Source organism: Heteronotia binoei, chromosome 21, assembly GCF_032191835.1.
Source record: "Heteronotia binoei isolate CCM8104 ecotype False Entrance Well chromosome 21, APGP_CSIRO_Hbin_v1, whole genome shotgun sequence".
In the NCBI taxonomy this organism is placed as follows: Eukaryota; Metazoa; Chordata; class Lepidosauria; order Squamata; family Gekkonidae; genus Heteronotia; species Heteronotia binoei.
This window is the reverse complement of record NC_083243.1, coordinates 61397584-61422436: the sequence shown is the minus strand read 5'-3', so window position 1 is coordinate 61422436 and position 24853 is coordinate 61397584. Positions and strand designations below refer to the sequence as shown.

Below are 24853 nucleotides of genomic sequence, written 5' to 3'. Positions count from 1 at the left end.
TTAATCTCTATTTATGTTACTTACTGGTAAAGCATGACATTTACAATGGCCAACTTTGTCCATAATTGCAGTATTTAAATGGTCAGATCAGATGTGGCTCTACTGTAAAATATGGTTTTCTGTTTCTCTGGTGTGTAAATGTCACAATTCCTTCGATATTTAAACTCAACAAGAGCAATGCTTGACAGTTGTACATACTTTTAAAAATTAAGATGGTTGTTCTTTTCCCCATAGAGTAGCAGATATATACATCGATGTATCTTTGTTGTGCTATGAAACAAATGTATGTAATGTGTTCTAGATGGAATGGTAATGTGTCATGCTTTACCTTAAGTTATATACACTTACCGTAGCTTATACCATAGGAGCATAATGTTGGCTTCTCCCTCCTAATATGTTTGAAATAACAGATGTACTCAACACGTGCATTTCAGATTTGGGTGATAATGCCTTTTGTGTTACGAATGATATATGGTGCCATCACATTAGCATTTGCTAAGTTAACGATATTATGTGACTGATACTAACACACAGTTGATAATGGGAGCTTTGACTGATCAAAAACAGAAGTGCCAGAGTTTTCATTTCAGTTTTGATTATATGGAAAATAACAGGTAAAGTGCATTGGCGTTACATTCCAGTGATGAATTTCTGTTTGGATTTTATACAGTGTTTAGCTTGCTACTGGGATCTCTCAGGCAAAAAATTAAGTATTATCCCTTTTAAGTGTGTTTAACAAGTGAGAATTATTGCAATAAGCAAGAAAGCAAAAGGCATTAATGTGTCACACAACATTTAGAGAGTAGATTTATCTTCTCATTACTTTTCAAAGCTCAAAGGCTTTTTGAGATGCATGAGGAAATTTAATTTCCCATATTGGGTTGTGGGTAATTTCGGAACTTCTTTTCTTTTGTTGAGACTTTGTTGTGCATAATTGTCATATAAAATAATATTGATGGACATTGCCAGGAAGAAGAGGAAAAGTTTGGATTTATACCCTCTCCTTCACTACTCAAAGGAGTTTCAGAGCAGCTTACAATCTCCTTTCCCTTCCCCTCCCCACAACAGACACCATGTGATGTAGGTGGAGTGGAGAGAGCTCTGCAGAAACTGCTTTTGAGAGGAACAGCTCTGTGAGAACTTGTGACTGATTCAAGGTCACATCATGTAGGTGCATGGAGAGGTGCATGCAGAGAAGTGGGGAATCTGGTCCTCCCAGATAAGACTCCATGCACTTAACCAGTACATTAAACAATTGCAAGCTTCTCCCCCCACCCTCCTTATCTACTTAGATTGATAATGGCTCTCCAGTGTAATATCCCGCTTTGACTGTGGGTTTCCAGGTTAGAGTACCCACTAGGCACCAGTTCTCAGGTCCATTCAGCAGAGACAAGCTAGCTCAAAGCGTCAGCCCTTTATTTGCAAAGAGCTTCAACAGGGCATAAACTCTGCAAAACTGAAACTGCTTGATTGCAAGTTTGAAAGTTGCAAAGAAAATGCAGAATGGATTTTCCATTAAAGTCTCTGAGCCCAGATAGACCAGTCTATCTGGGTGCAGAATCCTTAATGGAAAATCCATTCTGCATTTTCTTTGCAAGCCCAGAAGAGCTTCCAGGCAAAGACAAGGCAGAAGGAGCTGGAAAACCTCCTCAGTAGCCTCTGAGCTTCAAATGGTGAAGTCAGGAGGGGAAGGAGGGTGGAAAAAATTGCCATGGGCCTGATTGAAGCCCTCGGTGGGCCGGGTGTGACCTGTGGGCTGGGAGTTTAACAGCACTGTTTTAAGTCACTTTGAGACTCCTTAGGGCAGAGAAAAGCAGGGTATAAAAACCAGCTTTTCTTCTTTTACTGAGACAGGGGTTTCTTTCTCCTCTACTTTTGCTTGCTTCTCTTTTACTTTTCGCCTACTAGAGCTGGTCTGTCTCCATACATAATGGGACCAGAGTTTTCACCAACCCAGACCTGTTTAGTCACTGTGGTCACTCTGAACTGCTTTCAATTGAGCCCACTTGCTTCACTTTCCAAACAGTGGGAGATGTGCAGATGATCTCATTAAAGTGTGTCCCCAGTCAGTCCTTTCTGCCCCTGTTGTCTCCCCTTTCTGTCCATTTCTCCTTGTTCACACTTCTAAATCTACCGCTAAGTACATTGTCGTAGGAAATAGAATGGCTGCATCACAGGGCACCTGGCAGCACAGAGGTGAGTGGCCAGCTGTCCCTTTGGCTTACATCATGTGGTCCTGGGTTGAGAGTCAGCCCCCAATCTGGTGCATTACTATGCAGTGTGTATTTGGGCATGAGGTTGATCAGCTCCCTGAGAAACAGCTGCATCATAATAATTAAAAAGCAAATTATACATTATAGGGGAATAGCCTACTATTCTGCTTCACTAAGTATGCAGTCTTCTTCCAGTGAAAGACAGAAATGTCTCACTTAGGAGACTAGTGTGGTAGGATGTAACCAATAGTTTTGAAAAAAACAACAACTTTATGCATACAAATTGTTTAGGTTAGTCCATATTGTCTGGTTCCTGAGCACAGTTAAACAGGGGTTGAGATTTGTGTTTGAAGGAAGTTAGAAGCTATGGAATGTTATTTTTCAGCCAAATGGCACCCTTCAGTGTTGTTTGGTACAGCTCTTGGGAATAAGAAGCATTAGATTCTTTGTTTTCACTTCTTAATGCTGTCTTGTCTACATAATTGGGAGGATTACTTGGTGGGAGCTCTTTGTTGTCCTAATCTTGTTGGTCATAAAATGGGAAAGGAACTAGAGTCTAACTTCTGTCCACCTGAATACTCCAACATTCCTGACTAAAAAATTGTCAGGTCTGGATAGAAACTATTTATATTACTTGCAGGCAAAACTCATAAATATGTAATGATTTCATGAAACATTTACTACCTCTGCAAACCTTTAGAAATCTCGGAGGTGATTTATGTGACCATTGGAAATTAGCAGGGTAGGGAAAAAAGCCCTGACTTGGATAGCCAAGGGTAGCCCCATCTTGACAGATCTCAGAAAAGCAGGGTGTTCTCTGCCTAGTATCTGGATGGGAGACCTCCAAGGAATATCAGGGTTGTGACACAAAGGCAAGTAATGAATGTCTCTTGACTTGAAACTGTATGGAGTCATCTTGAGTTTTTAACTAACTCTTAAGACCTCTAAAGGCAATTTCAAAATACACCAGACCACTCTTTAGAGTTTAACTGGGTAGAGAATTTTCTTCTCTCTCTAGATCTATCCTCTTTTCTCTGCCCAAATGAAAGTCTTTACCTACTTCCCAAACTTCCTTGTCAACTTTCCCCCATTTCTTGCCTCTGTTAAACTGCTCTCTGTCAGGGCTGAATTCCAAAATTGTCAGTACTTGACTGTTCTCATCTAGGGCTGGAATCAGACTGAATTAGTCTCAGCATCTGGTTCAGAAGTCTTTCTCTGCTCAGCTAATGCTAACAATCAGATCTCTTGGAGCAGCCTATCACTCAAGACTTTCTGGGTGTGTGAAGAATTGACCATTCACAGTCCTCTGTCTGTTTACACAGCACTTCTAAGCTTTTAAAAAGTGCAGTCCATCACATGATGCTTGATTGGAGAACTACAAGTTTGCCTTTGAATGAAATAAAGGTTACATGTTCATAAAGCTTTGCTTCAAAAATATAATTAGCAGTTTCTCTTTCTTAAGTCTTCAAATAATACACATTGAAGACTGTGTTCTCACAGAGCATTCTTAAATAAACTACTTCCATAATACTTGGAATGTGTATTATGAATACCTAATTTTTTATTTTTTATTTGTCACACACACATAGTGATTGATTAAAACAATTTATAAAGAAGCAGTGATGATGCTTCTGAATTGGTGGGGGAGGAAGTATGTAGAACCATGTAGCAGTTAATTACATTGCTCTAACAGTAAATGTCAAGAAACATCTTTTTTAAAAAGATGAATGCTGTTCTTAAGCAAAGCACAATTACATTTTCAGCATCTGAAATGTTTCACAACACTATGCGCTCTGAAGTAATGAACATTTTAGCATTTCCGCACATGCACAGTGGTTGACATATGATGGGTGTTGCTGGTATAATATTGTAACCAACACTCACTTGTTTATTTACAAAAGAAGATTCCTTTTAGTATGAGGTTGTGTTAAACTTAGCTAATTTATTCCTGTTCAAACAATTATTTGCATATAGACACAGTTCTTAGAACAGATCCAGCATGTAAAGATTGATAGGCTTCCTATGATCTGGCAGGATGTTTTTTATCTACAGGGCTTGCAGGTAGATTGTTTCAGAGGAAAAAATTAAATCTATGATTTAAAATTATATACCCATATTTTCTACAGACAGAAAGCCAATACAGATGACTAGTTTAAGATTTTCTGCCATGTAGCTTGCTTTATCATCTTGTGTTTCATTTTTTTTCCTGCCATGCATTCCTGAATCTTTTAAATAGTCCAGTGATCAAATGGTCTTGTATATCGTAAATCTCATTAAGGAAGGAAAGGTCCCCTGTGCAAGCACCAGTCGTTTCCAACTCTGGGGTGATGTTAAACCTACCATCTAATTCCACCCTTATGTTGAAGCCACTGCAGTAAAAATTTTTGCCACAGCCAATGTTATGCCAAAATCAGTATCAGCTAGCCAAAAAGCCAGGGGAACTGAAGCAGCACCAGAAGCAATCATAGGCAGAATTCAGAAGTCTCTTGAAGGGGCCACTAGCATGCAAAGAAGATATGAGCCAACATTTCAGTTTCATCTGATCCAGAAGGATATAGTCTACCTGAATAAGCTACTCCTTGGAATCCACCCAGCAAACAGCAGTGGAAAAAGCATTTAACCTAATCAACAGAAAAGCCGTATATTTAGGGACAGTCAATTGATAAAAATAATATGGAAGTATAGAATACAATATTTAAAAAATGTAGAGGACACACTACAAATCCCAGCAAAGGCCAACTAATGATCCAAGGTATCCAGTGCTCTGTTAAGAGATAGACTTGTGACCTGAGTGCCAATAAATAGCAAAAAATGCAGGAGACGGCCCCCCAAATGGCATGCATTTATATGCCGCCCACTCTGCAAGCGGGCTCTGGGTGGCTAACAGTCATGATAAAAACAATTTAAATTACAATTATAAAAGAATAAAAACATATATAAGCAATTTAAAAAACTGAATATTAGATGCTATAAGGAAGATTTTATAACATAGTCGGTTTATCAATATCTCTGTTCCTTTGTTACTCTGTTAGTTGTCTTACAGATAATATTGTTCAGCGACATAGCAGTGGCAGCCTCCTCCCACATTAGTTCTTGTAGGCCTGTCGAAAAAGTTTGGTTTCATAGGCCCTGCGGAATTGGGAGAGGTTCCACAGGGCTCTCATGGGAGAGCATTCCATAACATCGGTGCTGCCACTGAGAAGGCCCTAGCCCGTGTAGAGCTTAGTCTGGCCTCCCTTGGTCCGGGGATGGATAACAGATTTTGACCTCCTGAACGCAGTGTTCTCTGGGGTATATATGGGGAAAGGTGGTTCCTTAGATAGACAGGTCCTTGGCCATACAGGGTCGGTGGCGCAGCCCAGCCATCCGTCTGAGGGATGGAGGAGGAGGAAAACAGCCTGGTGATCTGTCTGGTGGCACAGCAAAAAACGGGCAGAGGCATCAGGCATCAGCAGCAGTAGCGGCAGGCACAGCATGCACAAAAAGGACACTGAGGAGGTGGGGCCAGGCAGCGCCTCCTTGCATGCACATATGGCAGCGCTGCCAGCCTTGCGTGCATGTGTTTTTTGGAGTCACTCTGTGCTTGGCCAGCCTGGTCAGAGGGTGATGGCAGGTGTGGGGGGTTGGCTGGTGTCACAGTATATCTACATCTCATGGTACCCCTAGGAAGTGTTTGCGGTACCCCAGGGTACCACAGAACCCTGGTTGGGAATCACTGTGCTATCGGAAGCGCTACGGTGCTGAAGCAGGGCAGCAGAATAGTGCCACCATGCAATACAGTGCTATAGCGCTTCCCAGTAGAATGTTTTTAAAAAGGAAGATTGCAAGCCCGGTGAAAAAGGGTGCAAAAAACCTGTTGTTCCAGGAAGTACTGTGGGACATTTTACACAATCCATGTAGCAATTCAGATCCGGAAGGAGAGGTTGAAAACTGGATGGAAGCAATCTGAGTCAACAACGCCTCAGGCATGCCTCACCATCAAGACAGCTGTAGGATTGTATGAAAAGGTAAAAGTATTCTGGTAGCAGCCAGTTACTAAAATGGGACTGTCTGAAAATGACAGAAGGAGCCTGTTAGTGGACAGTGACTATACCTGAATATTTGTCGGAAAAAGACCAGTGTCTGTTGGTTAGTTGTACCCTCTTAAGATAAAAGGAAAGGGTGTGTGTGTGTGGCATGGCTGGTGAAGGAGACAATGCCATCACAGTGAATTTCCATAAGAGTAGGAGGGACTGAAGATAAGAAATATAAACTGCTTTTGGGCCTCACTGGGGAGAAAAGCAGGATATAAGTCTATCCAAAATAAACAAGATAAACCAAAATATTTGAACAACTTACTTGTGGTTTTATCTCACACAGTGAACATGTAGCCAAGTATCCAATAAAACCATAGTTAGTGAAAAATATTCTCTGAAGAGGCATAGCTTTCTTACTAATGCTATCTTTTTATGCTTAATATATCTTTGTCATCCATATCTAATTATATAAAGCCTCAGAATACTTTGTGAAGTTTCAAAGCTCCTATGTCTTCTCTCGCAAAAAAGATTATTTGCTTATCTCTTGAGAGTTAACAGAAGAACTTGATAGCCTATCTTTTGAGATCATTGCAGGCATACTTAATATGTAAGAATTACAAGCTTTTTATATTTACCTGTTGGATCAGCGCTCTGTGGCACTTTCCATCTTCAGACAAATCTCATCCACATAGGGCGGTAATGTGGTAGATTATTTTTAGCTCATAGCATCCCACTGACATGAATATATATTCACAAGAAGAGGGAAAATATGGATTTGGAAATAAGATTAGTGATGGTGTACTAATTTGATTCTTACTAACATCGACTGGGACCCTTGGTGATGCTAAAATCATTTTATGTAGCAGTTTACCAGGGAATAGCCAGCAGATTAGCACAGAAGCCCAGGTGGGAGGGGAACAATTAGGAACAGGTTGGAGGCAGAGAGGCAAGGAAATAAAAGGGAGAGATGCTAAAATTTGGGGGAGGAGGAGAATGGAGCTGAAGTGTGTCTGCAAGGAGTGAGGACCAGACAAGAGAGGGATGTGACAGCTGATGGAGGTCCAAGAGGCAGCATGAAACAGGAATGTTGCAGTGAAAGACAGCTGAAGAAGACAGCTGGAAAACCTCAGACCTGGACATTAACAGAGGGGGTGAAGAAAAACATGCCTTCCAGAGAGAAGCAGTGGAGAAGATAGCTGTGGACCTTCGTACCAGAGAAAGAACTGGCCTTGAAAGAGGGGCTGGCAGAGGGTCTACAAGGACTATGGCATTTTTAAACAGAGAGGCAACTTGGGTGAGAGACTTGGGTGAACAAGCAAGCCATATAGTTTGCACTAGAGTAGCAGTGCAGGCTTAATTGATTCATGGGAGACACTTCATGGTGATAACGTAGTGTGACTAAATAAAAGAGCACCTAATTTGCAGTACTTGGAAGTTTCTGGCGTTTGTCACTCAGTGAAAGGGTGGGGTTGGTGTGAACTGTTCATCTTATATTTGCTTTTCGTTCTTACAGACAGCTGGCTGTAAGTCAGGCAAATCCTCAAAAGCTTCTCAATAAAGCTGTCCGTCTGCTTCCTTAAACTAATATGGTGTAGTGACTACAACATTGGACTTAGATCATATAAATCACTTCTCAGTTTCTGCTCAGCTATAAAGCTTACCAGCTGACCTTGGGCACTCACTTTCTCTCAGGATAATGCACAGGGTTGTCTGTGAGGATAAAAATGGGGCAGAGTAAATTCCTTGAAGGTAAAGAAATATAGGTACACAGTGCTTTTTTGTTTTCAACCATTCTAAGCAATTGGGGGTTTTTTACCCAGGAAGTCGTGGAATTCAGCACCATAGCTAGGGACCATAGGGGGAGGAGACCATGAAGGTGAGAGCAGACATCTGGAGAGGCTGGGGATGCCCCTCTTCATCCTGCATGATTTAAATTGCATGGGAGGGGCATGCAGGAGCACCCACCACCCTTCCCCCCCATGATTTAAAGGGTGCACCAATTAGCTGATCAGTGGGCCCTTTAAATCAGTGGGAGGCTGGTGGCTGCTTCTGCCACTCCTCCCATAAAGGGAAAGGCTGCACTTGTGTCTGTATGCAAATAAATGAGAGTTTTGATTCTGGAAAAGACAGAAAGGAAGGGACAGCTGTGAGTTGGATGAATCACCACTAGGCTCAGGATGTTGTGGTCTTTCTGGGTCCACTGTCTCTTTGCCTCTATTAGTGCCCTATTTGCTTCCAGTTTTAGAATCTCTTTAATGGCTAAGTTCTAGCATTTTCAAAGTAAATACACTCTTCCCTGAAAATAGTGTGGTGTTTTTTCTTCCAAAATGCCTTTGGAATGTCTTGCTGCTTAGAGAAGTAAGGAACAGGTAACCAAAGGTTCAGTCAATGCTGCTCTTGAGCTCCTTTTTGGGAATGTGAGATAAGATTAATGTAGAAGGGAACCCAGTGGCTGAGTACTATTTAACTACTGAAAAGCATCCTTCTGAATATGGTCTTTAAAAAACAACAACAACACTCTTTTGTTGGATTTATTTTAAAAGATCAGCCTGATCATATATACTTGCAAAAACAAAATGCTAGCCAATGACTCTTTAAGCATGGGTAGTTTTGCAAAGACAATTCAGCAACAGATGATAGATTTCCCAAGGCCTTATAAATTGCAATCACTTTTGAAAACCATTTAAAGCAGTGACTAGTACAGCATTATAGCATAAAATGTTTGTAACACCTTTTCTGTTACTTTAGATGCTGTCACTGATTAAGAGAATAGAGTGTACTTGTGTATATTAATATAGATGAATCCAGCGTAGCAAGATCTGTTTATATATAAAGTGTCAAGCTTCCTTTCCCTTCTCTGACAACACTTTTTAGAATCTAATTTTAAAAACATAACTGTCATGTTAAACAAAGATTATGTGAAGTTCATCCACGAGGAAGTATCTGATTTTAAATGTGTTGCTCACTAGACAAAGAACTTTACCATGCAACTTTACACAAGCTCAGCACAGTATTTAAAATGTGCTGCAGTCCTTGCAAAGTAGCTATAATGTTTAGCACATCAGCACAATATTTGCAAGGGTTATGAGCTTCCAGCAAGTTATCTAAACACATAGTAGCTTTGCAAGAGTTGTAATCAGGGCTCGTTTTGTAGAAAAATAGGTGGTGGAGCTCATCCAGGGATTGTTATGCAGCTGCACATACAATTCAATGGACAAGGAGGTGGAACTCTCAGAAAGGTTCAGGAGCTGCGCTCCTGTGAGCTCCCACTGAATCTGAGGCCTGATTGTAGTACTTTTTAAATGAGATAGCAAGCTTGTCCAAAGTCACTGGCAGAAGTCTTGGTCTCGCTAGCATCATGTTTAAATCCAGTAGCTCCCATTTACTGCTGGGACTTCTTATGTGGTCTTGCGCCACTGGTGACTCAACAGCATTTTTTCCTGGGAGGTTCTTGAAGAAAGAATTTGAGAACCCCCGAACCTGAGTAACAAATGTAAATCAGCTAATCAGTACACTGAAGATGAATACACATGTCTCAGAGTTTTGCTATGATCTAAAAATGGTATTCCTTAATTGTGGTTTATTTGGTTTTCTTAAAATTGCCATATTTGTGAAGGTAAATGGGGTTTGAATTTGAACTTGACCTGTTCAAAAATAAATGGATGGTAGACTTTTAGGACTTTAGGAGAAGGGAGCACTCACTGGAGAAGATCCTGATGCTGGAAAAGACAGAAGGCAAAAGAAGAAGGGGCCAGCAAAAGATGAGATGGCTGGACAGCATTACTGATGTACCGTAACTAACATGAAGTTGAGCAGACTTTGGAGGATGGTGGAAGACAGAAGGGCCTGGTGTGACTTTGTCCATGGGGTCGCAAAGAGTTGGACTCGATTGTGCGACTGAACAACAGACTTTAGGACATAGACAGAAAATGTCTTTGGCTTCAAAATGCTTGCATTTTGTAAGAATGGTAGTGAATAAAGTTGTGATTTGTTTGCTTTCACTAGCAGGATATGTAGCAGGATGTGTAGCTATAACCATTGAACCTTGTTTCTGTGATTAATATTACGGATCTCCATGAGTCATGTCTCTGATTATGTACTCTGCATTATCTGTCTATTGGTCTTCAGTGTTAGTTTGGTTTCAGAGGGCTGGATTGCTATGTGTGTGTGTGTGAAGTGTGTGAAGTGCTATCAAGTAACTTCTGACTTATGGCAACCCAATGAATTAATGTCATAGAAAAGGTCCTGTTGTCAACAGCCTTGCTCAGTCTTGCAAACTGAAGGCCCTGTCTTCCTTTTAGAGCTAATCCATTTTATGTTGCGCCTTCCTCTTTTCCTACTGCCTTCAATTTTTCCTAGCATTATTCTTGTCTCCAGTGAGTCTTATCTTCTAATAATGTGACCAAAGCACAATAGCCTCAGATCAGTCATTTTAGCTTCTAGGGAGAGTTTAGGGTTGATTTGATTTAGAACTCATTATTTGTCTTTTCGGTAGTCCACAGTAAGCATCACTTTCCAATTATCTTGGTCACCAGTGCCACATCTTTACATTTAAGGATCTTTTCTATTACCTTTTTGCCTTCTCTTCCCATTGTCAACCTCCTTCTGATTTCTTGGTTGTAGCCTCCCTTTGGGTGATGGAGCTAAGGAATAGAAAATCTTGAACAATTTCAGTTAGAGTTGTATAATTCTCCAGCAGTCATTACCTGGGGCATAAGCCAAACTGAATAAATACTCTCCAAAATCCTGTCTCTAATCGAATTCAGCTACTGCTAAGCTGCCAATCTTATCTGGCTTTTATTTGGGTGGAGGGAAGGTAAGGCATGCCTCCCTGTTCTATCTTCCCTTCCCCAACCGGTCCACCAAGAAAAGGGAGAGTGGGTCAGTTTCAGTTCCTTCGGCTTCCAAGGGAAGGGACTGAAACTGGCAATTGCCTTCCCTCCCTGAGCAGCCCCAGCTCAAGAAGGGAAGGCAAAGCATGCCTCCCCAGTTGTCTTCCTTTCCCCAGCCACACTGCCACAGTAGGCCAGCTGGGGAAGGTAAGGTGAGTATTTAAACATGTCTCCCCATCTGTTTTCCCTTCCTCAGCCACCTGCCATGAAGGGCCAGCAGGAGAAGGGAGGGGAGAATGGGTCAGTTTCAAGCAGAGGGGATGAAAACTGACCATTGCTTCTCCTCCCTGAGCTGCCCTGACTGGGGGAGTGAAGGCAAGGCATGCCTCTCCATCTGTCTTCCCTGCCGTGGCATGCCAGCTGGGGAAGGTGGGGGGGGCATTTAAACATGACTTCCTGATCTTTTTTCCCCTCAGCCAACTTGCCATGGACGGCTGGTGGAGGGGAGGGAGGGAGGAAGATTTTCAGCCCCCTCTGCTTTGCTCACGCCACTTCAGAGCAGGGAGCAGCAAAGCAGGGAAGCTGATCAGCCCAACAGGTCATTGGTTCCATTGGCTTTCCTAGGAGGAAGTTTTCTGCTTTCCTTCTCTTCCTGATGTGGGCTGCAGCTGTGGTGTGACTCAAGGAGGGAAGGGAAGCTATTTAAACTTTAAATACCTCCCCTTCCCTCCCTGTGTCACACCTGCAGCACACAACTTGGAGTAAAGCGAAGGTATTTAAAGAGACTGCTGCCTTCTTGATTCTTGCTGCAGAGGACTCAGGGGGGGAAAGGGAGGTATGAGGAGCTGAATAAATTCAGCAGTGCCAATTTTCCCCTGAATCCCAATGTCATACCAATGTTTGGATTCAGAAATATTGGTTTATATCAGTATTTTTGGGTTTGGTATACTTGAGCCCAAAAAATACCGATTTTGTGTGTGTGTGTGTGTGTGTGCACACCCCATGTCATTACTTTTGTCTTCTTGATGTTCAGCTGTAATCTTGCTTTGGCATTTTTCTGCTTTAACTTTCATCAGTAGAAATTTGAAGTCTTCACTGTTTTCTGCCAGAAATGTGGTATCTTCTGCTGGATTACTGCCTATGCTGATGGTAACATCTCTTGAAGCCTGGAAACCGATAGCAGCAGTTTATAGCTGCTTGATTCATCAACATCATTTGCATTCATGTTGAAGACTACAGTAGGTTTGAACTATATATTCCTCTTCATTAAGATGCTTGTCTTTATAACTTGATTTACATTTTTTCTAGGTTGACTGGCAGCAACTGGATTATCTGGTAATTGACATGCCTCCGGGAACAGGGGATGTACAGTTGTCAATCTCACAGAATATCCCAATTGCAGGTAACTGGTGATTTAGATTTTATTAATTTTTAAAGCAACTGGAAATGAAAAAAATGTTCAATATTATGTTAGGAAAAATGGAAACTTAATGGCTTACAGTCTTCAGTAAATTTCTACTAATGGTAGGGGGAAGTTTGTGAATTTCCTTCCTCCCTGTGCAGTCCTCCAACTCCCCTCATATGCTGTTCCTAGGGGATAGTTCAAGATGGGTAGCCAGGTTAGTCTATCTGTAGCAGTAGAAAAGAGCAAGAGTCCAGTAGCAGCTTAAAGAATAACAAAATTTATGGCAGGGTGTAAGCTTTTGTGAGTCACTGCTCATGCTTTCATTTACCAAATTGAAGTGAACACTGAAGAAGTGAACAGTGACTCATGAAAGTTCATACCTTGCCACAAATTTTGTTAATTTTTAAGGTGCTACTGCACTCTTGCTCTTTTCTCTGTTCCTAGGACAAACATTTTAGGAAGCCTTTTAGGCTGTATACAGGGGCAAGGGATAAAGTTCCATTCTGCTGACAGACATGCATTTCATTAGTGGAGCTTTACAGTGGTGCAAAAGTGACATCTCAGAGGAAGCTTGTGAAAAAAGTAAGAGCTTGGAATAAAAATATTTATTTTGCAGTCTTCTGATGTTCAGAGGCTATTTTAAGGCAGCCTTTCCAGTTAGATGTGGCTACCAAAGCCTGGCTAGGAGAATGGCAATTGTTATATAATGGTGTGTAAGCGGCAAGACAATACGGTTTCCTTGATATTGGCCCAAAATCTTGTAACCATTTAATTTTCTGCAATCATCTTGATCCAATATGCTGGAAGTTTTCACCAGATAACATAGGAGGAATTTAAAGAAAGGAAGGAAGAATTCTTTGTTATGGAAGGTAGGTAATTTCAATAGACCATCTTCAGAGATTGTGAGAAGATGATGATGATGATATTGGATTTATATCCCGCCCTCCACTCCGAATCTCAGAGTCTCAGAGCGGCTCACAATCTCCTTTGTCTTCCTCCCCGGCAACAGACACCCTGTGAGGTGGGTGGGGCTGAGAAGGCTCTCCCAGAAGCTGCCCTTTCAAGGACAACCTCTGCCAGAGATATGGCTGACCCAATCCCAGCTGGTGCAAGTGAAGGAGTGGGGAATCAAACCCGGTTCTCCCAGATAAGAGTCCACACACTTAACCACTACACCAAACTAGCTCTTTGGTGGAGGAAGGAGGAAGAACAGTATTTCTGGCTCTTCAATGAACTAGGGAGGAGAGAAACATGGCTACAAAGGGGTCTGTACTGAACAAGCATAGAAAGAGTTGAGAACTGGCATGGCTGCTATTAGTTTATTTTGCCTGTCACTCTCTAATACTGCTGAGTGGAGAGTGATGCTTTTGACTTAGGGCTTTTTCAGTGTACTATGTACGTGTATATCTGCTGAATGGAATTTCTATAGGTGTGTTCTGCATGCCCCAACTGGGAACAGTTCCCAGCTGCACACAGACCCCATTTGGAATTGAACCATGGTGTGTGAGGAGAAGGGGCTTCCATTTTCCTCCACACACATGCACATTGTTTTTCTGACCTGGGATGGTCCAGCAGAACTGCTGTTTACCCCTACTGTATCACAGGTGCTGATAGTTAAGTTCCCCAGCAGAGCAAATATCACCCCCTATGAATGCTCCAAGGTAGGAAAACTGAAGGAGGCTGAAGTCCTTTCTCTTTCCATCTCAGGGATTCTAATTAGGCCCACTTGTGCCTGGGATTTCAGTTTGCAGCACGTCCAGTTCCAGATGCATGTCTGACCCAAAGTCATCATGGCAACCTGGTGTCTGCTGATGGAAACTGTAACATGTGAATCAGCCCTTTTGGAAAGGGAGATAGCATTTATATTTCAATGTATTTGATTCCATACTTGAGAACTGCTAGCTATTCTTGCTCAACTGTATGTTTTTCTTTTTTGCAGCTGACGGTTTTTATCTACAAGTGAATTTTCCCTTTCATGAAATTAGTGTTTGATTCCAGCCAGTCTGCCCCATATAGAAATGCTGGTAGCCCCCAAGGGAACAACCCTAAGAAGGTGACAGTAGAGATCTTCTTCGTGGTCTCTGTGCAGTCCCACACATGGGTTTTCCCGTCAGGACGAACCCTACCTCGGAGATTTTAAAAGCTAGCCTAGGCGTTATTTTTGGCGCGCACTCCCTTTCGCTCTGGGGAGCAGGCATCCACTGCGCATGCCTGGAGCGAGAGGGAGGCGCCCCACCCACTCAGTTTCTTTCCAACCGCCGCCCGGGATAGTCTTACCTCGCTGCGCTCCTCGTTTACCTCAAACGTCTAGCCTCCGTTTTTCTTCACTTTTCCTCTTCATTCTATTTCCCTCGCTATTTTTCTTATATTCTTATACTCTCTAAAAAAAAAAAAAAAAAAAAGCATAAATATCTTCCCCGCTTCTACCTCAGACCTCCCTTCCCCCACCCCCACCCCGGGCGTATGGAAGGAAGAGACAGTAAAATAACCTTTAAAAGGTGTTCGCGTTGTAGGGCGAAAATCCCTACCTCAGACGGACATTCGCTTTGCCTATTCTGCTTGGGAGAAACCCATAAAGTGGACGCCTGTGCGCATTGCCTTCAATTCGGCAAACAGGCGCGCAAAAACAGAGCCGCTAGACTAAGAAGCCATCTTATGGAGTCTGTGCTTCACCCTGAAATGTCTCAATCTTCTTCTGTGAGTAAGTCGCCTCCCCTCCTGACTCCCCAAGGAGACGGCGCACGGTCGGCAGCTTCAGTGGCCATTGTTCCCAGCAAGCATAAGCCCGGCGATGCCGCGAAAGTCGGCGACGGTGCGAGAACGTCAGAGCTAACGGCCGCGTCTACTAAAACGAAAAGTGGGAAGCACACTAAGAAGCACAAGCACTCCGATCCGAAGGGCCAGAAGGATTCGAGGAAACCTACCGATCCGAAGGACCCGAAAAAATCTACCGACCCGAAGGACTCGAGAAAACCTACCGACTCGAACAAATCTTCGGAACAACAAACAGCCCACGAGCCTGACAGACAATGTGAGCCCTCCACACCTGGAACCGATACCCAGGAAGTGACCACTCCGATTACGGAATCACCGCATCAGCAGACGGAAGAGGTTATTCCGATTCCGTCCCGATCCCCTTCTCTACAAGGATCCATACCAGACCCTTCGCTGGAGAAGATCCGAGACCCGCTGCAGTGGACTCAACAGCACATCAACCCTAGATCGTTCCGCGATATGTCGAATCCCATCCAATACAGACATGACGCTTATAGGTACTTTGATACCCATCGGTTCCCAGCCAGGTCTCCCAGCATCGAGAGACATCGGTACCATCGTACGCGTTTCCCGGAGAGATCCCCTAGTAGGGGGAGGGACCGCTATCGCTACAACCCGAGGTCTCGGTCTCCATCTATGTCCCCGAGACGACGCCACTACGCTTCGAGGTCTCCATCAATGGATTCCCATGCTTGTTGCGGCTACCACCATTCTCGGTACCGTACCGATTACCACAGGAACCAATCCAAGGAAGTGACTCCTGTCCAACGGAGTAAGCAACTAACAAAACAGCCATCTCCGACTCCTTCCACTTCGACTTCTAAGCTTAAAGGCACGAGTCCAACCAGACCTAAAAGCACGACTCCAACCAGACCGGACCCACCGGCACCCGACCCTGACTCGGATGCCGAATCCGACGCACAATCATCGGACTCGATACAATCGATGTCCCCTGGATCCCCTGCCTCGGATATCGCCAAGCCCGCGGATTTGTCACCTTCCGAAGGGGCAAAGACATACTTGGACTTGATTGCCAACATGGCCTCTGCACTTAACGTTACCCTCACCTCAGATGCACCCAAGGTAACAGACGTGGTACACGACTTGGTGCACTCAGATTTACCTGCTGGGTCCTTTCTGCCGATGTTACCGGTACACCTAGAGGCCATCAAAGAAGCTTGGGACAACCCAGCATCTATTCCCCCGACTTCAAAACGAATTGAATCTCTTTACAGGATCCAAGCAATGGAGTCGAAATTTCTATTTAGCCATCCAGCCCCGAACTCTCTGATAGTTCATTCTTCTTCTAAATCGAAACAGACTCGTCACCCTGTACCTCCTGAGAAGGAAGGCAGGAAATTAGACACCCTGGGAAGGAAAATGTATTCAATTTCTACGGCAAATGCCAAAATCAACAATTATTTAGCATACTTCGCCGCGTATACCCACAATATCTCCTCCCAACTAAATACGCTCGTCTCTGCCCTACCTGAACCTTCCCAGAAACAAGCCTGCAAGCTGCTACAGGAGCTCAACAGGGTTTCAAAGCAACAGATAAATACTATCCGCCACTCTGTGGGGTGCACTTCAAAGGCGATGGCTGCCTCAATTGCCCTAAGACGACACGCTTGGCTTCGGTCCTCTTCGTTGCAACCTGATCTTAAGTTTAAAATCGAAGACCTTCCCTTCGACGGCCAAGGTCTCTTTAATGCAACGACAGACGATATATTGACCACCGTGGACGACAGCCGCAAACGAGCAAAAAGGCTCGGAGTCGCGCAACAACAACAACAGCAGAGCTATAAGCCCAGACCATGGAAACCAACGCCGTTTAAACGTTCCAGATCTCCTCGACAATCTGAATACTGGAAACGTAAGGCTCCTCCTCCGAAGCAATCTTAACCAGAGACAGCAGAGACCACAACCACCTAAAAAGGCTGCGTCTTCATCAAAGCAGTCTCTTTGACTTCCTACCTTTACCAATTCAACACATTTCCAGACTTCTTCCATTTCACGAGAACTGGCAACAAATAACCACGGACAAATGGGTTTTAAACATCATTTTGAGAGGCTACTCGATAGAGTTTCAAACACCACCAACAAAACATCATTTTGTCTCAACTCCACCATCCCCTTCCCTTCAGGAAGAAATAGACACCTTAACTGCCAAAGCGGCTATAGAGCCTGTCCCAGACCAGTACCATCGGACCGGATTTTATTCCCGGTACTTTCTAGTTCCCAAAAGGGATGGGGGACAGCGTCCGATTCTGGATCTAAGAGCCCTAAACAAATTCATCCGTCACAGAAAATTCAGAATGATCACCTTACAATCGATTCTGCCCTTAATCCCCCGAAACTCTTGGATGGCACTGGTAGATTTACAGGACGCATACTTCCACCTGACAATACACCAATGCCACAGAAAGTTCCTGCGTTTTGCCGTGGGCAGCAACCACTACCAGTTCCGAGCCCTACCCTTCGGACTCTCCACAGCACCACGGACATTCACGAAATGTATGGCGGTAATTGCGGCATACCTCAGACAACGCGGAATTGCAACCTACCCATACATAGACGATTGGCTCCTCGTGGGAGCTTCAAAGGCACAGTTGATGAAGGACATTTCTATGACACTTGCGCTCTTAGCAGAACTGGGCCTTCAGGTCAATCATCAAAAGTCACACCTGACCCCAACTCAAGACATCCATTTTATAGGGGCTCGCTTGTGCACCACGGACCACAAGGCATACCTTCCTGTAGACAGGATATCTTCCATTCAGACACTGGCCACACAAATAATACAACAACCCAAACAAACGGCCTTCAACATTCAGCGCATGTTAGGACTTATGGCAGCGACGACTGCAGTTTTAACACACGCGAGACTACGCATGCGAACCCTGCAAATCTGGTTCGTCCGTGCGTTTCGGCCCCAACGCCAGTCTCAAAGAACCATCCTCACTGTTCCAAACCACATCCTCCCCTCACTCGAATGGTGGACAGTACGAGCTCACCTGCTTGCAGGAATGCCATTTTTAAGGCCAAGCCCATCAGCAGTAGTTACAACAGATGCCTCGAGGTGGGGCTGGGGAGCCCATCTCGACATACTCACTGTCCAGGGGCAATGGACACCGTACGAACAGTCGCTCCACATCAATTGTTTAGAGCTTCTAGCTGTTCACAGAGCTTTAAAATCGTTTCTCCCATCTCTTCAAGGCCGGCATGTACAAATTGCCTCAGACAATGTGGCGACAGTTTTTTATATAAACAGGCAAGGAGGGACTGCTTCCACCCGTCTTTGCAAAAGAGCAATGCACCTTTGGCACTGGAGTATTGCTCACCAGATCCATCTCACTGCGGTACATCTTCCTGGCGTCCAGAATGCTCAAGCGGACAGGCTGAGCAGATATCTCATCAACGACCACGAGTGGTCCCTCCACAGGTCATATCTTCTGCCAGTATTCCGGAAATTCGGAACCCCCTCAATAGATGCGTTTGCTGCACCAGACAATGCACAGTGTGCTATCTTTTTTATGAGAGGTCCGCCCTCACAACAGTCTGCAGGGGATGCCTTCATACAGACATGGACCGGTCCACTACACTTCCTCTTCCCACCCTTCCCACTGATAACACGATGCATACAGAAAATTCAACTAGACAACACAGATTGCATTTTAGTGACGCCATGGTGGCCACGCCAACCATGGTTCACAACCCTCCTCTTTCTGTCGAAAAATACTTACCATCACTTTCCTCCAGCACAGAACCTCCTGTCTCAGCAGAACGGCAGGGTTCTCCATCATGACCTGAACAGGCTTCGCTTAACGGCTTGGAGGATATGTTCTCAGACTTTCCTGAAGGAGTAAGACATGTTCTCTTAAATGCGAGGAAACCATCAACGAGAAAGTCATACTCCATGAAATGGAAAAGATTTTCCATCTATGCTACCAAGCATAACTTCAGACCTTTATCGGCTTCCATACCTCAAATCTTGGCATATACACTGCATTTGTCAGAAAAGGGCCTTACGTACTCATCTTTAAAGGTGCACCTTGCAGCAATCTCAGCTTTTCACCCGCATGTACAGGGTCGGACTGTCTTTTCACACCCTGCTGCGAAATCCTTCTTAAAAGGAATCTTACATTTGCACCCACCATTGCGGCAAATGTATCCTAGCTGGAGTTTATCGCTAGTGCTAAGCCAACTAGTAAAACCGCCTTTCGAACCTATGGCTACGATACCGCTTCACCTTCTCTCATGGAAAACGGCACTATTAGTCGCACTCACCTCTGCTAAGAGAGCAAGTGATATTTGTGCGTTCAGAGCAGACTCACCTTACACCATTTTTCACCACGATAGGGTGGTGTTGCGGCCAGACCCTGCCTTCTTACCCAAGGTAGTTTCCGCATTTCATTTACACAGAATCACAACCTTACCTGCCTTTTTCCAACGTCCTACGGACAAGGGGCAAGAAGCTCTACACTGTCTAGATGTTAGAAGAGCACTCGCTTACTATATAGATAGAACAGCATCGTTCCGTACGGACTCCAGACTTTTTGTGGCCTACGGCCGCCTTAATAAGGGCAAAAAGATATCTACACAGAGACTGTCAAAATGGTTGGTTGCTGCTATAGAGCTGTGCTACAAACTCGCAAAGCAACCAGTCCCATCTGCCATACGAGCTCATTCCACAAGAGCTTTGTCAACGTCATCTGCCCTTGCCAGGGGTGTATCCATGGAGGACATTTGCGCCGCTGCCGCCTGGTCTTCCCCTTCGACCTTCGCCACGCACTACGCTTTGGACGTTCGTGCTAGGCGAGATGCATCCTTCGGACAGGCAGTGCTCCGCTCCATCTTTGACTAAGGAGGCGGTCTCGCCTTGGTGAGTAATTGCTTGCCTTGTAGCCTGTTATGTGCTGACTGTGTTGCACTAACCTTTGTGTTATTCTTTTCTCCAACTTTAGTGCCAGCACCCACCACCTTGCAGGTCAGCTTATCAGTCACCCATGTGTGGGACTGCACAGAGACCACGAAGAAGATAAACAGGTTACTCACCTGTAATTGATGATCTTCGAGTGGTCATCTGTGCAGTCACACACGCCCGCCCAGCCGTCCCCGCTGCTGGCTACTGGTCCTATACTACCGCTCATCTACTATGTCAGCGGCGGGGAAAGAAACTGAGTGGGTGGGGCGCCTCCCTCTCGCTCCAGGCATGCGCAGTGGATGCCTGCTCCCCAGAGCGAAAGGGAGTGCGCGCCAAAAATAACGCCTAGGCTAGCTTTTAAAATCTCCGAGGTAGGGTTCGTCCTGACGGGAAAACCCATGTGTGTGACTGCACAGATGACCACTCGAAGATCATCAATTACAGGTGAGTAACCTGTTTTTCTTAGGTCCTGGCGAGGAGCTCTTAATCCAATAGTCACACAGAAGCAGTGGAAATTTGGAAGCCAACTTTATTGTGCCATGGCCAAAGAATCCTTTCTAACTATAAAAATTACAAGAACCTTCTTCCAAACTCCTCCTCCATAATGCCTTACATTTATGCTTTGGTTATGTCATCTTTACATCACTCCATTCCTACCAATAATGAAGTATAGCAGCTCAGTATACCCAATCATCTGCAGAAGTTTGGGAGCGTAGCTAGTGGTCTATGGGTGTTCCCAGATTCTTAGGGTCTTCTTACCTATAGATGATAAGATGAGATGAGCCAGCTGAGCATCATTTCTTCAGTTGCTTCTTATTTTGCTAACTCCTGGATTTCATGCCTAAGAAAGCAGAGCAAGCAGCACTATAAAATGACATTAGTCAAGCTAAAGGACAATTTTTCATTCACAGGTCTTTGCAGAAGTAAGTCCCATATTATTCAATACAGTTTACTTCCATGATGGTGTCCTCAGGATTTCAGCCACACTACTTAGGGGACAAAAAAATGTGGTGTGGACAAGCCTGGACTCATGATTTGAAAAAGAATCTTTAAAGAGATAAAAAGAGATGATATAATTGCCTGATGGACAAGTGTGCAGTAGAAGGTTTCTATTGGGCATAGTGGAACAAAACTGGAGAAGAGAACTTTTAACTGCATTGACCTTTGAACTTTAAAGAGCAGTTTGATGCCTTGGTTGGGCTTAATGGGGAAAGAGGGGTTGTGAAGAAACTCACCTTTTGAAAGGGATTAAGAAAAAGTTTATGTACATGTCAAACATGCACACTAGCTTTCCAGAATCTCAGCTACAGGCAGTGCTTTTTATTTTTTGTAGAAAAAGCCCAGCAGGAACTCATCTGCATATTAGGCCACACCGCCTGGCCTGGGAGCACGTGGCTGCCGCATGGTGGGTCGGCCCAGCCAGAGCCCTGGTTAGCCCAGGCAGAGCTCCACTCCTATGGGCTCTGGCAGAAGAAAAGCCCTGGCTACAGGAAACAAATCTAGAGTCTGCGTTGAAGTTAACTGATAGTAATGAAGTAAATCTCAGATGGAAAAAGTCAAACATCTGTTCAATAAAGCTAATACCATGAAAAGAAAATTCACAGAGTTGTTTAAAATTATATTTTTCTGATCAGGATCTAGTGTTCACAGTACAAAAGTGGAGTTTTTTAGTTGTGTTAAAACTATTCCCAGTTCCCAGTTTGTCAATCTGAGGAATCAATCTAGACAGTCTTTTTGCTCTCAGGAAGATTATTTGTGGAAATGGAAACTTTTATTGTTGGCTGAAATTTTCTTTGGTGTTAAGAACTTAAACCTGGATCCTATAATATACCAACCACCCATGCTATTTTGCTCAATAGAATGTGAGTCTGCTGCTACTCAAGCTTAAATAATATGTGGTGCAGACCATGGGGGGAAAACAACAGTTAAGTGTATCCCATCATGTGCTTGTGAGTAGCATTAGAATGCTAATGCTGTGTACTCACAGATCATTAGTTTGCTAACAGTTCTCATGAATGGGCCACTGCACATATGATACCTTATGAGACTGTGAATGCTGGCATTCTTCTGAGCGCCTGTTTATATAGGCCAGAGTGCAAGCAATTAAACATGATGGGGAAAGGGTACATAAAGGTAGTCCCCTGTGCAAGCACCAGTCGTTTCCAACTCTGGGGTGATGTCACATCACAATGTTTTCACGGCAGACTTTTTACGGGGTGGCTTGCCATTGCCTTCCCCAGTCATCTACGCTTTCCCCCCAGCAAGCTGGGTACTCATTTTACTGACTTCTGAAGGATGGAAGGCTGAGTCAACCTTGAGCTGGCTACCTGAACCCAGCTTCCTCCGGGATCGGATTCAGGTCATGAACAAAGCTTGGACTGTAGTACTGCAGCTTACCACGCTGTGCCACGGGGCTCCTTAAAGGGTACATATGGAACCCTAAACTTTCCCCCTGTAGCCTGATTTACTTGTAACTATGTGTTCAGATGTAGGGATGTGCATTTGGATATATCTAGCCTGAATATATATCCAAAAATACCTTTTCTGTATTTCCTGGATATATTCCAGTCTCTGGATGGTATCTGGTATTTTCCTGGGTACCTGAAAAATCCTGGAAATATATGGGATTAACAGGAAGTATCAGAAGTCAGTGTTTTAAGGCTCCCAGGACTTTTTTTCCCCCTTTATTTTTCTAGTGTGTCTGTCTTCCTAGTGCTTGGTATTGGCTTATCAAATTGGTTTTCCTTTGATTCTGCCCTTTTAAATTAATTTTGTTGGTCTTGCTTCATTGTATTATTTGCATGAGCTGCTTTGTGTGGAGTTGCTTTGTGTGGTAGATTCTCTAGTTTGACATTATGTTTGATTCTTGGTTTGTATAGTGGCTGTGATTCTCTGTTTTTCCATTTATCGGGCTTGCACAACAGTACTGTTCTATTTGGATTGGATGACTGACTGACTTGAATTTGGATTGGATTCTCAGAGCTTACATTTGTTGCATTAGGCTTGCCACATTGTCCTGTGATTTTGCTAGGATTCCCTGGTTCTACACTTGTTGATTCTGTCTACTTTGAGAGGCTAGGAGTTGCTTTGCTTGCTCTTGTGTCTTTGGCTATTCTTTGGAGAAAGCATAGACCCCCCCCTCCCCCTGTCAGCAAACGAAGGAGGATGGATGGGAGAACCCATAGATTGGACCTCTTGGGGCCCATAGATTAGACCTCTTGGTCTAATTCACTTGAAATATGGGGGTTATTTAAAAACAGCAAATTTTTTTCAAGCTGCACATCCTTACTCAGGAGGATGACATCATTCACAGTTTCATAGAATCATAGAGTTGGAAGGGACCTCCAGAGTCATCTAGTGCAATCCCCTGCACAGTGCAAGAACTTCACAAATACCTCTCCCACACACATACATCTCCAGGGACCCCTGTTCCATGCCCAGAAGATGGCAAAAACCTCCAGGATCCTTTGCCAAACTGGCTTTGATAAAAATTTCTGACCAGGGCCGGATGTAGGGAGGGGTGGAGCGAGTGCTTGCCCCGGGCACTGACAGAGGGGGGAGCGCCAAATTGGGTATGGAGTCCATTCTATTCTGTGGACCCATAAGATAGAATGGGCCCACAAGGGGGCATCATTTTTTAACCCACTCCCTCAAAAAACATGTACATCCGGTACTGTTTCTAACTGACCCCAAAGGCAAACAGCATTTCTGTGGGTGCGTAAGAAGGGGCCACAAGGACTAAGTACTGATGCAACCTTTCCTGCCGTCCTTCTCATGATCTGCCTAATTTACAGAATCAGAATTGCTGTCAGATGACCATTTAGTCTTTGTTTAAAAACCTCCAAGGAAGGAAAGCCCACCACCTCCTGAGGAAGCCTGTTCCACTGAGGAACCTCTCCAGCTGCCAGAAAGTTCTTCCTAATGTTTAGCCAGAAACCCTTTTGATTTAGTTTCAACCCATTGGTTCTGGTTGGACTGTCAGGGCAACAAAAAACAATCATGTCTTATATAAGGTATTAGGGATAAGCCTGCTAAGTAGGAGAATCATTGTGAACAGTGTATTCTTTTGCATACATCAATTTAAATTAATGTTAGTCATAACTACAACTTGGCTTCCACCTAAATGATTGGGTCCTTTAATGTTATCACAGCTGCATGAGAACTTCCCATGCAAAGAAAGGCACCTCTTATGTTTGAAGAGCTCCTGTGCTAGCATTGCAAATATTTGGATCCAGGTTCCCATGGCAGTTGTACAAAAGCTATGGGGTGGACTTGTCATTAACAAGTCACCTGGTTACCGTTATCAACTAGTAACTGCAACCAGGTGAAGACTTACGAGTTCAGGGCTGTTTGAATCATAATAGATTATTTACTTTCACACCGGAAGCCTTCTGCTTTTATTTTGCACAGACTCAGATTAAATTTTACTGAGAGTCCTACAGTGCAGACAGTCTAATTATTTGGAGAATTCTGTGCCTTAAGTGATGTCTATCAAGTACACAGTAATAGCATTTTTCAGTTGAATAGTTTTTTGGGAAAGAACTATGTAAATAAAACTAGCAGTGACTTTTATCTGTTGAAGACAGAGACATGAATATCTGCATACAGAAAATGTGAGCCAACATCAGTACATGTCAAAAGAGGCATAATCCATGCAATGTCTTGTTCATTCAATCATCCTTAATATA

At 43.8% G+C, this 24853-nt stretch overlaps 1 protein-coding gene across 1 annotated transcript in view; it reads left to right on the top strand.

The window, feature by feature from the left end:
* NUBPL (NUBP iron-sulfur cluster assembly factor, mitochondrial) overlaps positions 1 to 24853 on the top strand; it is a 133348-nt gene that overhangs the window by 62547 nt on the left and 45948 nt on the right. Inside the window, exon 7 of the mRNA XM_060262063.1 lies at positions 12370 to 12463. Within this exon, the coding sequence (XP_060118046.1) occupies positions 12370 to 12463 (94 nt within the window). The remainder of the gene's footprint in view (positions 1 to 12369; positions 12464 to 24853) is intronic.